Below are 17,872 nucleotides of genomic sequence, written 5' to 3' on the forward strand. Positions count from 1 at the left end.
CAAAAGAAAAAAAATAAGGGCTCACAGATCCATGTCACAGGTACCACCAGTCCTTCCTGTGTGCTGTATACAGATGCATGCCACCCGCTGTGCCCCTCCCGTGCAATGATGAGCTCCCTGGAAAGGACCAGATGATAAATGTTCTAGACTCTGCAGGCCCTGCTGGGTATGTCTGTGCTGCTTGTACCTTCCCCACTGGAACAGGAAACACCCGTGGAAAACACCTCATTACACAGAAGTGGGCTGCTGGCTGACTCTGGCCTTGGCTCCGTGGTGTTCTGTCTCAGTGACAAGCCCTGTCATTGTGGCTATGAGCCTGGTTTGCTTGCTTGCTTGCTTGCTTGCTCGCTCGCTCGCTCGCTCGCTCGGCCCAGACTGTTCTAGAACCTGAGATCTTCTTGCTTTAGCCTGTCTCGTGCTGACATTACAGCCTTCTGCACCAGGCTTGGGGATAGTAATTTTATCTAGTAAAGAATTCATATGTAGACCAGACCCTTCAAATCCAGTGTTTGAGGATGGCCCCAGGCTCTGGCTTCTCTATTACGGCCATTTCCCCACCAGCTGAGGGTTGGCTGTCATGGCTTGTCCCCATACACAATGCTTGCTCCTCCCAGGCCCCCATTTAGGCTTCAAGTCTGAGCTGCTGCTGTCTATACTAATGCTGAGTTTTGGTTTCTATTTTCTCTTCTAAGACAGGGTCTCATATAGCCCAGGCTGGACTGGAAATCACCATGTAACATAGGATGACCACGAACCTCTGATCCCTCCTGTGTCCACCTCTCAAGTGCTAGGATTGCAAACATGATGACCACACCTGGTTTGCGCAGTGTGGGGATTGAATCTAATGCTTCACATGTGCTAGTAAAGCCCTCTGTCAATTGATCTACAACCCCACTTCCAACATCCTTTCTTAACGTCTGTTTTCTTTGTCCAGCCCCCTTTTCACTACTTCTCCTATTCAAGCTCCTCTGACCAACCTGGGTTGTTTTACATTTTGCTGGGAAGGAGAGTTACCTCATTCTCTTATGGTGAGCCTATCACATGGTATCTGACTTCAGCCCCAAGAGACTTTGGTCTCTCTTCATTATTTTTCTATACCTGTTTGCCACACAGAGATTCATTTTTCACATTTTTAACAATTTAATATAGATAAATAAAGAATTATCTATGTGGGGGGCGGAGAATGTGCTTTAAGGGCCACGGCATATAGTGGAGGTTAGAAAGAAATGCCAGACTCATTTCTCTTCTTCCACCATCTGGACCCAGGGACCCAACCCAGGTCTTCAGGTTTAGCAGCAATCAGCGTAGATGCTGAACCATCTCAGCAGCTCACACAAAGATTCTTTGCATCAGGTTGCCCCTTATTAATTTATTTAGCAGGTTTTGTGGGGACTTGGTCCCAAAGTGAGTCCTCAACCCTGGAAAGAGTGAAGAACAAAATGACTATCATGAACATCGCCACTGCCCCCGCTGTGAGGTTTTAGCCGTACACTTGGTAAGGGACACAAAATAGTGAGAGTTGTAATGTGTGGCCAAAAAAGCAGCAAGTATATAGTCTGCAGTGACAAAAGTCACAGAAGGCTTCACTGAGGACGTGGCCATTCACATAGCCCTTAATAAATATGCTTTAGATTCCTGCAGAAACAAGATGAGGTCTCATTAGTTCCTCTTCTCACTGCTGTGACCAAATTGCTGATAGGGAACGACCTAGAGAAGAGTTAGCACTCACAGACTGAGGGGACATATTCCATGGGGGGCGTGGCCAAGGGCACTTAAATCAGCTCCTCACAGTGTTACTGTCCGGAAGCGAGAACTGACAGGAAGTGGGGAGGAGCTATAAAAATCCCAAGACCTTCTCTCAGTGACTCCCTCCCTCCAGCAAGGGCCACCTCCAGGAGGTTCCACAGCCCTCAAGAACAGCACCACTGACTGAGGGACCCTGTCTTCAAGCATGCCACTAACACATCAGTGGACCTGGCCTCCAGGTTCTCCCAGCATCCCTTAGTCCCTGCCTGTTGCCGGGTGTGACTGGTATACCCATCCTCTACTCTGAACTCTTGAGCCTAACGGCTAAGCTGCTCTTCCTCCAGAGGCTCTTCCCTATAGAATTCAGACATTTTGGTTACTTGTTCTTACTACTTTGGGCTTCCTGGCTGCTGCACTTGGTTCCCCACTCTCCTCACACAGCCCAGCTCAGCCCAGACATATCCTCTCTGGACTCTCCCAGATGTCCCTGCCTCTGACTGTGTTCTCCCTTTTAACTACAATAAACTTTCTCCTCCCCCATACCTAGGAGCAGCCATGACATTTGCTTTCTTGTTGATTTCTTTCTTTCTTTTTTTTTTCACTCATCCATGAGCCCGTGGAGGCATTTTATATTCAAGCCACAGCAGGATTGATAAGAATTAGCCAGGGCTGAGACAGGGACACGCATGTTCTCAGCTGCACGGGAGACAGGCAGGGACACACATGTTCTCAGCTACACGGGAGACAGGCAGGGACACACATGTTCTCAGCTGCATGGGAGACAGGCAGGGACACACATGTTCTCAGCTGCACAGGAGACAGGCAGGGACACGCATGTTCTCAGCTGCACGGGAGACAGGCAGGGACACACATGTTCTCAGCTGCACGGGAGACAGGCAGGGACACACATGTTCTCAGCTGCACAGGAGACAGGCAGGGACACGCATGTTCTCAGCTGCACAGGAGACAGGCAGGGACACGCATGTTCTCAGCTGCACAGGAGACAGGCAGGGACACGCATGTTCTCAGCTGCATGGGAGACAGGCAGGGACACACATGTTCTCAGCTGCACAGGAGATAGACAAGAGAACCATTGAGCCCTGGAGTTTCAGACCAACTTGAGCAACATAGCAAGACTTCATCGCTTAAATTGTTTTTTTTAAACTAAAACACAGGGCAGTGGTGGCACATGCCTTTAATCCCAGCACTAGGGAGTCAGAGGCAGGTCTCTGAGTTCGAGGCCAGCCTGGTCTATAGAGTGAGTTCCAGGACAGCTGAAAGCTTACGCAGAGAAATCCTATCTCAAAAAAAAAAAAAAAAAAAAAAAAAAAAAACACACACACAAAGGGGGAAGGAAGAATTAACTTGATAAGGTTAAAATCTAGACTAAAAACGTCCATGTGCTTGATTCAGTGAAGCCAGAGATGGCTTGAGAGAGGGGAACGAGCCCATGATATTCTCAGAAGGCAGACTAGTGGAGGTCTGTAGGCTCTGCTCAGTGATCTGAAGTTAGTGTAGGAAGGAATGGGAAGCCGCTTGTGTCTACAGGTTCCTAGTTCCATGTGTCTTAAAACCTTGATGTCCCCAAAAGACTATGTTCTACAAATTCCTTGAGTCCACTTCCTGAAACACAACTCAAACCACTTCTGTCTGTCCTCCAAGCTTAAAAACCTCTGTCCACACTGCTTCTGCTCAGACCAGTTCACCCACCAGCTACCAGTTTCGACCAGTTTCAACCAGTTTCTTTTTTTTTTTTTTTTTTTTTGTTTGTTTTTTGTTTTTTTCGAGACAGGGTTTCTCTGTGGCTTTGGAGCCTGTCCTGGAACTAGCTCTGTAGACCAGGCTGGTCTCGAACTCACAGAGATCCACCTGCCTCTGCCTCCCGAGTGCTGGGATTAAAGGCGTGCGCCACCACCGCCCGGCTTTTTTTCTTTTTCTTTTTCTTTTTTTTTTTTTTTTTTTAACCAGTTTCTACTTGATGCATGTAAACAGTCTGCTCTAGCACGGTGATACACGTGTGATCTCTGTTACTAGGGAGGCCAACCAGCTAGGGCTATGCCAGAGACCCTCGAGAGAGAAGGGTAGGAGAGAAGGAAGGGGCAGGAAAGGGAGGAAGGAATCTGTGCAGGACCCTGAAGGACCCTCCAGAGGCGTCTGCAGCCATCATCCAGTAAAGACTCACAGAGGACCGTAATCAAAGTGCATTCTGAGACCAAGAAGGAATAAATGTTTTTTGGTTTTTTTTTTTTTTTTTTGGTTTTTTCGAGACAGGGTTTCTCTGTGGTTTTGGAGCCTGTCCTGGAACTAGCTCTGTAGACCAGGCTGATCTCAAACTCACAGAGATCCGCCTGCCTCTGCCTCCCAAGTGCTGGGATTAAAGGCATGCGCCACCACCGCCCGGCTGGAATAAATGTTTTTTAAAAGACAAAGAAGTCACTCCAAATCATCACCTTCTTTTCTTTTTTTAAAAGTGTTTTTTTTTATTTGTTTTTCTATTTATTTTGGAGACAAGGTTTTACTATGTATCCCTGGCTATGCTTGAACTCACTATTTAAAACAGCCTGGCCTCTGGGCTAGGAGACACCCTGGCTCTAAATAAGAACATAAATAAATGTCTGTTCCACTCCACAATATTTTTTTCTTTGTAAAAGATATTTATTTTATATGTATAAATATTTTTGCCTGTGCCGTATTTATTTTGCTATGTCCATGCAATGCCCAGAAGAGGGCATCAGATCCCCTGGGGCTAGAGTTAATGTATAGTGAAGAAACATCTTATAGGTGCTGAGAACCGAACCCGGGTCCTCTGGAAGAGCAGACAGGGCTCCTAACCACTGAGCCGTCTCTCCAGCCCCTCCATTCCATAATAACATATTTTTGTGCTGCTTTTCTTTGCTTTCTGATCTCATTTAATGAATATGTATTTTTTAATTAAAATATACACACACGTATTCACACCTTGTCATTGGAAAACAGGCCAACACCAATCTATGCAGAACCCATGAAAAAATAAGGACATTTTCTCCCATTATTCTGAAACGGGTTCTGCTGGGAACCTTCCGATGGACAGTGAGTGACCGGCAGCCAGCAAGTGGCTCAATTGAGCTGACCCTAAGAGTACAAAGAACAGGTGGTGTCTCATTGGTTAATAGTCCTGATTTTGCTACCTACCTTAGTTCTTCCAAGAGTATCTTACCTTGGTTCCTTCCTCTTCCAGCCGAACGGAAGCCCCCCCTCTTCAACATGAATGCCATGAGCGCTCTTTACCACATCGCCCAAAATGACTCCCCCACGCTACAGTCCAGAGAATGGTAAGACGTCGCCAAGAAATCACTGTGGGTGTCTGACATGCTTATTAAACTACATGTTACAGGTCTGCCCTAAAACACATTGCATCCTTCCTTCCATCACAGCAATAGTAAGACTGATGTCCCACGAACAGTATATCTTTGTATGTGTATGCCCACATGCACGCGCATGTGCGTGCACACGTGCACACATGCACACACACATAGGCGCGCGCGCACACACACATGCACACACACACACACACTGGGAACATGTGCCCTGCTACCTCCCTTCCACGCCTCATCCCTTAGGTCCTGCTATCTCATCTGTAGTTCTTAGCAGCTGAGAGGCCCTGGCTGATGTCATTGTCTCTGTGTTATCAGAACGGGCTGGGACAGAACACCTTACTCTCTGTCCAGAAGATGTGTCACTCACAGCCCAAAACCATGGCACGTTTGTAACTCTTGGGGCCACGAGAGTCACAGAGAATGAGCCATCTGACAAGAGTGGACACAAATGAAGCCTCCAAGAGAGGACTTAGTTTTATTCAGAAAGTGCGTTTCCAGGTTCTCTGCCCCCCCCCCCCCCCGTGCGCTTTTATGTTTACTCTTTAGAGGTTGCGCATTCTTTATTCCCACTTTGCTACTCCATGCAGAATGCGCATCAGGGGGTTGTTATCTCTGATCACACACAAGTATGGTGTTTTTGTTTTCTGATCTAGTTTGTGATTTGGCCTATCCTTACTCATGTGTATGACTGTGTCGGATAGCTGGGACTGTGTCCACCTCATTATCCAGAAGAATTCATTTTCACTGCCGTAACTTGAAAATGGTCCAGGTCCCCTGATATTTCAAAATGTCTTATGAAAAGGAATCTCTTGACTGGGGAGATGGCCCAGTCAGCAAAGTCTTGTTGTGTATACAAAAAGATGTGAATCCTATCTCCAGAACCAATGCAGAAGCTGGGCCCCAAAATTCCAGGGTAGGGAGATGAAGAGGAAGGAATCTCTGGGGCGCACTGGCCAGCTGGTCTAACCAAATCAGTGAGCTCCAGGTTCAGTGAGAGACCCTGCCTCAACAATAAGGTGGAGGGTGGCTGCAAGAGACACCTGATATCATCAACCTCTGGCCTTTACACACACGCACAGATGCGAATGCACACACTCACGCACACACACACGCACATGTACACACACACACAGCATGCACGTACACAGTCTCCCAAGTTGCACAGAGTTCCCTCCCGTTCACTTTGCCTTCTGTATGCTGCGTGTCCCACGGTCCCTCACTACTCTCCTTGCTGTGTCCCCTCACACAGGACCGACTCCTTCAGGAGATTCGTTGATTACTGCTTGCAAAAAATACCTCAGGAGAGACCAGCTGCAGTGGAACTGTTACGGGTAATTTTTCTAGTTTCCGTCTGCGCAGGGGCCACAAAGTGTGGCCATGGGGCAGTCGGTCAGTTACTCCATGGCCGAGCACTGTGATACGCTGGCTTACGGCAAGCTCCCTGGTTCCTAACTCAAAGATGAAAACAGGCATAAAAATGGGACGGTTCTCAGGATCCACGTCCTTCCTGCCATTCCCCCCACCCCACCCCCTTATCCCCCCCTACCCCCGTAGGTGTGTTTCTTTCCCGTCTTCCTCCTGCTTTGCCTTAGTACAGTTTCTCCTCCCTGCACTGCTCCCTGCACTGTTTGCTGTCTCAGGGATTTGCTGACAGAACTTGAATTGAGCTCTCAGGATAATCTGGCAAAAACCCCAGTGCCAACTCTGAAAATCTCAGTTAGGTCAGCATCAACTCCAGGCAGTGAAGGTGACAATCTAAAAACAGATGCTCGGGTCGTACGGTTGAGCTCCAAGATGCCATGGCGGCACGCCTGTGAACCTACCACATGCGCAGTCTGATCTTCTGATCCTCCTGCCTCCACCTCCCGGCACTGGTGTTGTAGGAATATACTGTAACCACGCCCAGCTCTGGAGGTAGAGGCAAGAGCCTCAGAAGTTCAAGGCCAGCCTTGGCTACCTGAGAGCCTATCTCAAACAACAACAAAAAGTTTCCATTCTGTAATGTTTTTCTTTTACTTTTCTTTGACTTCTTTTTTTTTACGAATATGCACTGGTTTGATTTGAACCTCACAGTCCTGAGTCTGTCTTTGCATGTTGCATGTTGATTTCATGTGATGTTGCTGTGGTCCATCGACATTTGTGTAGTAGATGGGAATCTGTCATAGTGTGAACATTTCCTGCTTGGCGTAGAATAATCCCAATCTCTACCCTTTTATGTGTGCATGCTTATCCAGTTCTATTGCGTGTTTCACCTTCAGAATGGATTCTTTTATGAGCAGTTTTGTTTGTTGGTTTGTTTATGAAAAAACCCAGAAGGGTTGTATGACTCAAATGTATCAGGCCTAAAACAGTAGCAGCTGCAGGCCTGGAGAGGCAGCTCAGCGGTTCAGAGTGCTGGCTGCTCTTGTAAGGATGGGGTTCGGTTCCCAGTACCCACTCGGCTGCTCACAACCATCTGTGACTCCAGTTCCAGGGCATCCAGCACCCCCTTTTGGCCTCTGCAGGCCCTGCACACACATATAGTGCACAGACATACGTACGTGCAGGCAAAACACCCCACACACAAAGTAAGTTGTAAACATTCACACATACAAAATAAAAATAAATGCATTTTTGACTGGGGAGATGACCCTATAGTAAGAGCACTTGCTGTACAAGTGTGAGGTCCCGAGTTCTGATCTCAGCACCCACATGAAAAGCAGGGCAGGGCTACATGCACCAATCACCTCGGTGTTGTTGGGGGCAGAGACAGGAGGGACACTAAGGCTTTCTGACCAACCACCATCCTAGCTCCATGTTTAGTAAGAGACACTGTTTCTAAGGAAAAATACAGAAAGTGGTAGAGCAAGACACCCAACATCCTCCCTAACCTCCACACCTGTGCACACACATATCACACACACACACTGACACACAGAATGATTCTTGTGTGGCACTACTGTGACAACATGAACAGTGGGCTACTCACTGCAGTCAGGATCTGAGGACAGATCAAAGTTCAACTTGGTGAACCACGACTTTTCCCTGGGTACTTACAGCATCAGAAATGACTCAAAGACTGCGGCAAGCCGGGCGGTGGTGGCGCACGCCTTTAATCCCAGCACTCGGGAGGCAGAGGCAGGCGGATCTCTGGGAGTTCGAGGCCAGCCTGGTCTACAAGAGCTAGTTCCGGGACGGGCACCAAAGCTACAGAGAAACTCTGTCTCGAAAAACAAACAAACAAACAAACAAACAAAAGACCGCGGCAACACCAAAGCCCACCCCAGTGCAGGTGACAGGTCGCCAAAGTTCGATACCTGGAGCATGTGGTACAGCCTGCAGGCAACTCAACAGACTGGAGAGTGTCCTCTCCAGGTACCTCAACTGATCTGGGAGTGACCCTCAGCAGTCCGTACTGTGGACGTATGCTTGGGGAGGGAAGGCTAATGAATCTGGTCAGCTTCAGGGACTTCCTGAGGCCTTTGAGTTATTTCCTCCCTGAGTTTAAGGAGCTTCCCTGTAGAATGGAGTGTTTCACCTTTGCTTAGAACATGCTGCTGTTCTAAAGACTTTAACCTAAGAGGAAGCAGCTGCGCAGAGGACTGATCCCAGGGCCTGGTGAGTGCTGGGAAAGTGGGCAGCTGTGCATGCTGGAAGTGAGAGCTATGCAGCCACTCCCAGCCTCTACCCCCTTACGTAGATCTTAGGTGGGAATGCACTCCACCAGACTGCCCTGGAGTCCACGGCCTCCATGGCCAAGTGTGAGCATTTGAATTGCACTGCTTAGATTGATGAAAAAAAATGTTTCTGGTTGTGGCTTTAGTGGTTTTCGGTCTTTTTGTTCTGGATTTTTTATAGGATTTTTTCAACTTTGGGTTGTTTTCATTTGTTTTGGAGGTCTTGGGTAATGCTAAAGGTCAAAGCCAGGGCCTCACCCCATAAAGTCAGCCCTGTGTCTACAGAGCTGCACACACAAACACACACACACACGCATGCACGCACACGCAAGCCCCTCTGGATATAGTTTTAAGTTTTACTTCTCATCACTTAGACAAGTCCCTTCCCTAAGCTGCAGCGCCATTTCTGTCTCCTGCTCTATGTCCTCTTGATCGTGACCATTTGTCTATTAGGTGTGGGTTTTTTCCTTCACTAATGCATAATGAATCTTGGAAACATCTTTCTTTCATTCTAGCATCCTTTTTAAAATTAAAATGTCTTTAATTGAAATAAAAGTGATTACATCACGTTCACCACATCCTGTCCTCCCACAAGCTTCCTCCCTCAAACCCCTCATGTTCCCCAACCTCAAGTTGACAGCCTTTTTATTATTCTTATTACATATATATGTGATAGACAGACAGACAGACAGATAGATAGATAGATGATAGATAGATAGATAGATAGATAGATAGATAGATAGATAGATAGATGATAGATAAATATGTGTGTGTGCACACGCAAATACATAAAAATATAACCTGCTGAGTCTCTTTTTGTTTGTGGTGTATAGTTTCCAGGCTGATCACTCTGCCTTAGACAACCACTGATGGACTCGTCCCCGGGAGAGGTTAATTCTCCTTCTCCCTGTAGTCAGCTGTTGCCTGCAGTTCTTTGTCCAGGGATGCGACCTCACGAGAAATTTCTCTCTTCCACGGTAGCATGTCCCTTCATATTGCCATTGTTCTGGTCTTGTCCGTGCAGCCTTTTCTAAGAGAGACTGTCTCACAAGAGACTTCCTGGTGCTCTGCCTCTTCCAGTCTCCCCGCCACATTCCCTGGTGTTCCCTGAGCCGTAGATGCAGGAGCTGTGATGTGGATGTAGGAGTTGGGACTTAGGTGCCCGTTTCTATGGATGTCTGCATTCTGTCCAGTTGTAGTTTCCTGTGGTGAGGGATGGCAGTCACGGTTATCTGTGGGTACAAGGAGAAGATTTAGATATGGTAAGGAGTTACACTGGCCTCGCGAAGTGTCACTAGGACTTCATTACCCCCAGGCTAGGTTTCTAGCCCCAGGCATGGTTGCCCCCTGCCGAGTGGGCCTTTGGGCAAATTGGATAGCTGTTGGTTGCCGCCAATGCGTGAGTGCCACTTCTTAGGCCATAAAGGTGTAATATCCTGCCACGCTGGTGACTGTCATGGTTCCTATGTGCTAGGTCATATGTGCAGGTGGCTAGGCCTGTTTAATTGCTTCCCTTTGTTGGCACTTACATAGTAATTTCTGGAACCACAGAAACTAGGTCACAGGAAAGAGACACTCTGGTCAGTTTCAGCTCAAATGACATGATTTCAGTGTCCTGAGTGTGTGGTGTCTTCAACAATAGAGGTCTACCCTCAACCCTTGAGAGGCTATCTAGATCTATGTATATAATCTATATTGTTTTGGGAGTCACTAAGACTACCCTGCTCTACCGTTATAAAGAAGGTTTCTTGTGCCTAGTACTGGGACTTTTGTTAACCCCAGAATCAACTATAAAAATCAGTAGGCCTTTATGTCTACCAAGAACAAGCAGACTGAGGAAGAGATCATGGACACACTTCAAAAAATAACATCAAAAAAAGAGTTTCTGAGTAAACGTAACCAAGGATATGAAAGACCTCTGCAATAAGAGCTTCCTTCGGGTCTCAGGACTAGAGAGGTGGCTGGACAGTTAGTAGAGAGTACAAGGTTCAGGAGCTGGGTGTGGTGGCACGCGCCTTAAGCCCCGGCACTCAGGAGGCAGGCGCAGGCGGATCTCTGAGTTCCAGGCCAGCCTGGTCTACAGAGCAAGTTCTAGGACAGCTAGGGCTACACAGAGAAACCCCGTCTTGGAAAATCAAAACAAAACAAAAAAACCAAAAAATATCATGGGGTGCTTTTCTAGAGGACCTGGGTTTGCTCCCCAGCACCCACATGGTGGTTCACAGCTGTCCCACTTAGTCCCCGACACATAAAATAAAGAAAAAAAACTTCAAAACTCTGAAAAAAAGAAATTAAGAAAGACACTAGAAAATGCAAAGATATTTTTTGATAAACCGTCTTTTCCTCATATTTCCTTCCTGATATTAAAATGCCACATTTACATTGAATAATTTAAATATAGAACTAAGGTAAAAATTATCAAAATGTTTGAAAACCACAATGTGATGTGATAAATAGTGGCAAAATAAAAAGAAGAAATAAATAAAAGGAAGTGGAGAAAACTAGGACCAGGAAGCATTAATCAGTGTATTAATGTTCCTATTTTTCAGATAAAATCTAGTGTTTTGATACAGGTAACCCCACTCTCTTAAGCCTTGTGTGATTTTCCTCTTTATTTTTTGACATGTTTCATTACACTGACATGTTCAGACATATTTACCTTGAGAGAGAATTGGGCACATGAGCACGCGTGCCCCAGTACATGTCACCTGCTCTCTGCTCTTCCACTGTGTGAGCCGTAGCTGTCACACCAGGTCATTATCAGTCCTGGTGACAGTCATCTTTCCCCATTAGCCCATCTTTCTAATCCTCTCCTTAATTTCATTGCATTCATTTACTTACTGATTTGTTTATTTATTGAAGATCACATTTGCGTAATTTTCCCTCTTCCCTTCCCTCCTTCCAGCCCTTCCCCTCCCAGGGTTTTCTCTCAAATTCATGAATCGCCTTAATTTTAAAGGAAGATTTAGGAACAGATAATGCTGGTAGTGAAAAAAATTATAACTCAAATGAAGCAATTACTTTATTGCACTCTCTTCTAATTCTATTCAGTTCATGTACATCTTCGGCTTTATAGATTATATTTAAATTAGGATCTATGATATGGTTCCCATTTGAATTTTTTTTTTAAAAAAAGTCTTTGTTCTGGGGTGGGGAGGAATTGATAAGACCTAAATTGACCTCCTAAATTTTACAATATTTTCTTCTAGATGATGGAATCTTGTTTACTTTCCTTTGACCATTTTTCTATATTATTTGAATTTTTTTTTTTTTTTTGGTTTTTCGAGACAGGGTTTCTCTGTAGCTTTGGAGCCTGTCCTGGAACTCCCTTTGTAGACCAGGCTGGCCTCGAACTCACAGAGATCCGCCTGCCTCTGCCTCCCAAGTGCTGGGATTAAAGGCGTGCGCCACCACCGCCCGGCTTTTATTAATTGAATCTTTAAACCTTGTAAAGAACAATAAGGTTATTATTTTGTGGTTGTTTGAGACAGGGTCTCAATATGTAGCTTTGCTTGGCCAGGTACTCACTGTGTAGACTAGATTGGCCTTAAACTCACAGAGACCTTCCTGCCTCTGCCTCCCAGATGCTGGGATTACAAACATGAGCCAGCCTTGGCTTTCAAATTATTCTCTTAAAGGACCTTTTGACTGCAGGGGTGTGGAGAGCAATGAGAGTGTGAGTGTGCAGACAGAGAATGTGAGCAAAACACAGGCGTGGCAGCCGCAGGACCAGGGCGAGCCATCCTCTAGATTGTGCTGTGCACAGGAAGGACCAAGTCTGGAATTAAAGCAGGAGCCCAGTGAGACAGTCCTTACAGTAGACCTAAGGCATTGAGGGCTTCCGTGTTTCAGCTGCATACTCTGGTGAGGGCTGACTCATCTCATAGTGTGAGGTCTGGGATGTTGAGAACAGAGGTACCCCTCACATCCGACGTGTGACTCAGCATCGTCACTCTCACCCCAAGCACTCTCTCTGCCTTCTCCACAGCTTGTGTCCCTTGTCTTCTCTGGTGCAAAATGACCGCCACAACTCCAGGACTCAGTTCCTTATTCCAGACCAGGAAGGAGATCAATCGGCTAAAGACAAAACACTTTTCTTTCCTTACACATCTTGCCTTTTGATCTCAAAAAGAAACCTCAGAAGCTTCTGCCTCTGTGTGCTCGGCTGCTACTCACTACTGATAGCGACAGAGGATGGGGCAGGGTGCAGCCTCTCAGAGACCCTGATCCCTTGCTTTTGTCTGTCCAGTTCTTTAATGGGTGAGAGCCTCGCAGGAGCCCTAGCCGCTGGTAGACTCAAGAGCTGCCATGTTTTTTATCTCAGTTGTATGACCAGTAAGCCAATCCATGCAGCATTCTTTACTGCGTGTCTGACAGAAAGAGAAAACAAGGCTGGTGAGAGGCAGAGGCTGAACGAAATGTGGCAGGGATAGTTCGTCCCTTCTCAGCTTTGGAAGGGACAGATCCGTCTATCGTTACTTAAGGTTCTTGTGATTAGTGGTTTCTTGTGGATTTTGTTTGTTTTATTTTATGTGTATGAGTGGTCACGTTCATGTATATAGGTGCACTAGGTGCATCCCGTGACCACAGAGGTCAGAAAAGGGCATCAGATCCCCTAGAACCGGAGTACAGATGGTTGTGAGCCATTGTGTCGATGCTGGGAACTGAACTCAGGTCCTCTAGAATAGTAGCCAGTGCTCCCAACCACTAAGACATCACTATAGTCCTAAGTTCTAGTGATTTTTTATTACATTATTTATGATAAAATAAATCTTAGGGGATAATATTATTCAAGAGCAAAGGGAATATTTTGTTAATTGATGTGACGATTGTGGAAATCAGTGTGGAGTTTCCTAAAAAAACTACAAACACCACCAATAACAAAAGGACTGTTTTTGACCCAACATACCCTTCTCCAGGTTCATAGCTATAAGAAATGGAATTTGTTATTTTGTGAAGCTGTCTGCATTCCATAAGTACTATAGCACTACCCACAGAAACCAAGGTATGGGAACAATCCCACATGTCCATCAGTGGGATAAAAGATGAGGGAACTGTGATACACACACACACACACAATACAGTTGCTTTTTTAGCCTGGGAATAGGAGTTCCAGCCAGACATGGTGCTACACAGCTGTAAGCTCAACACTTGGGAGTGGAGGCAGGAAATCAGAGGGCTACATATTGAGTTCAAGGCCAGCCTGGGCCACAGGAGACCCTGTCTCAAAGGAGAAGAGAAGAGGAGAGAGAGAGAGATTCTATGATATGTGACAACATGGATGAATCTGTACAGCGTTCTACAAGTAAGAGAAACCAGATATACAGAGAAAGGCACCAAACAACATTGTGTACCTGCAGAATTTGCATGGCTTTTTAAAGTCAAAGATACATATTAAAAAGAAGAAAGATGGCTTCAGAGATGGAAATGAGATTTGGGTCTGATGGCGCTGTAGGGGCTTGCCACCAAGACTAAAGATCTGAGTTTAACACTCAGGGCCCAGATGGTAGAAGGGGAGAACTGGCTCCAGCAGGTTGTCCTCTGGCCTGGACACACATTTGTACACACATACAAATAAATATGTAAAAGAAATTTGAGAGGCTGAGGTATTTTACTTATACAATATCCTCAGTATTGAGATCTAAGGTCTGACCTGAAAAAATCATAGGTGTCATGCAAATTTTGAAGGCAGCGAGGTTTAGGCACCTTTGCTACATACAGGAGAATGGGAAATGAGGGTGGAGTAACTGCCTTCTATTACTTCACCAAAGTAATCACCAAAGCATCACATTGTATACCATGAATATGTATAATTAAAAAGAGAAACTGTCTTAGACAGAGTCTCATGGTGTAGCTCTGGCTGGCCTAGAACTCACTATGTAAACCAGATTGGCCTCCAACTCACAGAGACAGAGAGAGACCCATTGCTTATGCTTTCCAAGTGTTGGGATTAAAATTGTTCACTACCCTGCTTAACAATACAAAAACCAACAAACAAAAAGTTTCTTTTGGAGTCATTAGAGCCGAGTCCTCAAAGGGGAGCCTGGGACAGAAGGTAGAAGCATTGTTATCTTTTTAAGAGAGAGTCCCCATGAGGGACACCAGCCTCAAGATCACATTTAATTCTAAGGTCTGGCCGGGCGGTGGTGGCGCACGCCTTTAATCCCAGCACCTGGGAGGCAGAGGCAGGCGGATCTCTGTGAGTTCGAGACCAGCCTGGTCTACAAGAGCTAGTTCCAGGACAGGCTCCAAAACCACAGAGAAACCCTGTCTCGAAAAAAACCAAAAAAAACCAAAAAAAAAAAATAATAATAATTCTAAGGTCTGTGAACCTGTTCCCTCTTCCCTGCCTACTTACATGGATACATTGCTCATGAAGATAAGGCTTGCTCACCATCTATGTTTCCTCCCCTGTCAATCAGCACGACTTCATTCGGAGAGAGCGGCCACCACGGGTCCTCATTGACCTCATACAGAGGACAAAAGACGCTGTCCGAGAGTTGGACAACCTGCAATACAGAAAAATGAAGAAGATTCTCTTCCAGGAGACTCGAAATGGACCCTTGAATGAGTCACAAGAGGAAGAAGAGGTAGGTCCCCCCAGTTTCAGCTAGGACGCTTTGGAGAATGGGGGCAGAATAGGTGCTGTCTCCCCTGAGGAACACTCGGAGGGACAGAGACACAAAGGCAGCAATTCTTACTAAGGCAGATGTGAAAAGAGCTTGGGGTCCAGCAGGGGTCAGGGGTATCATGGGGTGGAGTAGGCATTCATAAATGGGCACAACATGAATTTTTAAATGTATTTTTATTTGAGAATTCCACACATGCATACAAAGCCTTTTGGTCACATTCAGCCCCTGTTCCTCCTCCAGCTCTTTCAAGACCATACTACCTACCCTCCTAGTCTTAGTTAGGGTTTCTGTTGCCATAAAGAGACACCATGACCACAGCAACTCTTATAAAGGAAAGTATTTAATTGGGTATCTCACTTACAGTTCAGAGGTTTAGTTCATAATCTTCATGGGGGAAAGTATGGCAGTGTGCAGGCAGACATGGTGCTAGAGCTGAGAGTCATCACATCTTGATCCAAAGGCAACAGGAAGTGAACCTACTCACTGGATGTGGCTTGAGCATAGGAGACCTCAAAGCCCACCTCCACAGTGGCACACTTCCTCCAACAAGACTACACCTACTCCAACAAGGCACACCTCCTAATAGTGCCACTCCCTTTGGGAGCCATTTTCTTTCAAAACACCACATTCCACTCCCTGGTCCCCAAAACCTTGTATCCATATAATAATGCAAAAATACATTTGGTCCAACTTCAAAAGTCCCCATGGTCTATAACATTCTCAAACTTATTTAAAAATCTAAAGTTTAAAATCTCTTCTGAGACTTATGGCGATCTCTTAACTGTAATCCCCTGTAAAATCAAAATCAAAAAGCAGATAACATACTTCCTACATATAATGGCACAGGATATACATTATCACTTCAAAACGTAGGGAAGAGAACATAGTGAGAAAATACAGGATCAAAGCAAGACCAAAACCAGCTGGGCAAGCTCCAAACTCTGCGTCTCTATGTCTGATATCAAAACACTCCTCAGATCTCCAACTCCTCTCAGGTTTGTGGACTATAACACACTTCTGTCTCTTGGGCTGGTTTCACTCCATTAGCAGCTCTCCTCGGCAGGTCTCCCATGGCTCTGGCATCTCCAACATCTTGGGTTCTCCAAGGCAATCCAGGCTTCACCTTCACTCAATGGCTTCTCTAGGCCTCCGTTCAGGGACACGCTGACACATGCCTGGTCTCATCAGTGTTCCTTAGTTACGGAGGAAGATTTTATAACCCCTTTCTTCTATCCTTGAAGCCAGAACCATGTGGCCAAAGCTGCCAAGTTCTGCTGCTTACAGGGGCTGGAAAATGGTCCCCTTGATCAATTAGATCTTTACCAGCTTCTGGTTTTCCATGATTTCCTTCACTGCCTAAGCTTGGCTGTTTAGGAACTTGCTCTGTAGACCAAGGTGACCTCAAACTCAGCTTCCAGCCTCAGCCTTGCCTTCCCAGTGATGAGATTAGAGACTGTACCACCATACCTGGCTCTAAGCTTTTCTTTAATTCCTTTTCACCAGATGGAAATTTAGCTGGGTGTGATCTTGCCCTTGAGGTCACCACTCCCTCTATTCCATTTCTTAAACCGTTTATTTCCTTGAACACAGGATTTTAGCTCTAATTTTAATTCCTGGTGCCCCTTTTTTCATTTTATATTTTTATTGCTCAGCTTGCTCCTTTTCATTATAAATCTTCATTAGGGTTAATACTAATAACCACATGACAAAGTCTACACTAGGCTGGTTTGAGATTTCCTCTGCCAACGGAATTATTTCAGAACTCTTCACTTTAGCCTCGGGCAGACTCTTCATACAAGGACAAAAAGCAGCCACATTCTTAAGAAAATATCATAAGACCAGTCTCTAGGTCATACTAACATTCTTCTCTGAAACCTCTTGATCGTCACAGTTCAAATCATTCTCAGCACCATTATCTTTCATGCTCCTACTAGTATGGCCCATTAATCACTGCTTTCCTAGCCCAAAATACCAAAATCCAAATTCCTCCAAACAAACACATGGTTAGGCCTATCATGGCAGTACCCCAGTCTCTGGTACCAACTTCTGTCTTAGAATTTCTATTGCTGGCCGGGCGGTGGTGGCGCACGCCTTTAATCCCAGCACTCGGGAGGCAGAGGCAGGCGGATCTCTGGGAGTTCGAGGCCAGCCTGGTCTACAAGAGCTAGTTCCGGGACAGGCACCAAAGCTACAGAGAAACCCTGTCTCGAAAAACCAAAAAAAAAAAAAAAAAAAAAAAAAAAAAAAAAGAATTTCTATTGCTGTAGAGAGATACCATGACCACAGCAACTCTTATAAAGGAAAGTATTAAATTGAGGAGATGGTATACAGTTTCAGAGGTTTAGTCTACTAACATCATGGTGGGGAGCATGGAGGCATGCATGCAGACATGGTGCTAGAGAAGGAACTGCTGCATCTTGATATGCAGGCAACAGGAAGTAGACTGAGACACTGGGCAGTATCTTGAGCATATATAAGACTC

The 17,872-nt window shown here is 45.8% G+C and overlaps 1 protein-coding gene across 4 annotated transcripts in view; it reads left to right on the forward strand.

Moving 5' to 3' along the window:
* Taok3 (TAO kinase 3) overlaps nucleotides 1-17,872 on the forward strand; it is a 188,177-nt gene that overhangs the window by 118,693 nt on the left and 51,612 nt on the right. For all 4 annotated transcript variants that reach the window (XM_057763918.1, XM_057763919.1, XM_057763921.1 and 1 more), the window contains 3 exons: nucleotides 4,964-5,057; nucleotides 6,352-6,433; nucleotides 15,181-15,348. In XM_057763918.1, the coding sequence (XP_057619901.1) occupies nucleotides 4,964-5,057; nucleotides 6,352-6,433; nucleotides 15,181-15,348 (344 nt within the window). The remainder of the gene's footprint in view (nucleotides 1-4,963; nucleotides 5,058-6,351; nucleotides 6,434-15,180; nucleotides 15,349-17,872) is intronic.

This window comes from Chionomys nivalis, chromosome 3, assembly GCF_950005125.1.
Source record: "Chionomys nivalis chromosome 3, mChiNiv1.1, whole genome shotgun sequence".
Lineage (NCBI taxonomy): Eukaryota > Metazoa > Chordata > Mammalia > Rodentia > Cricetidae > Chionomys > Chionomys nivalis.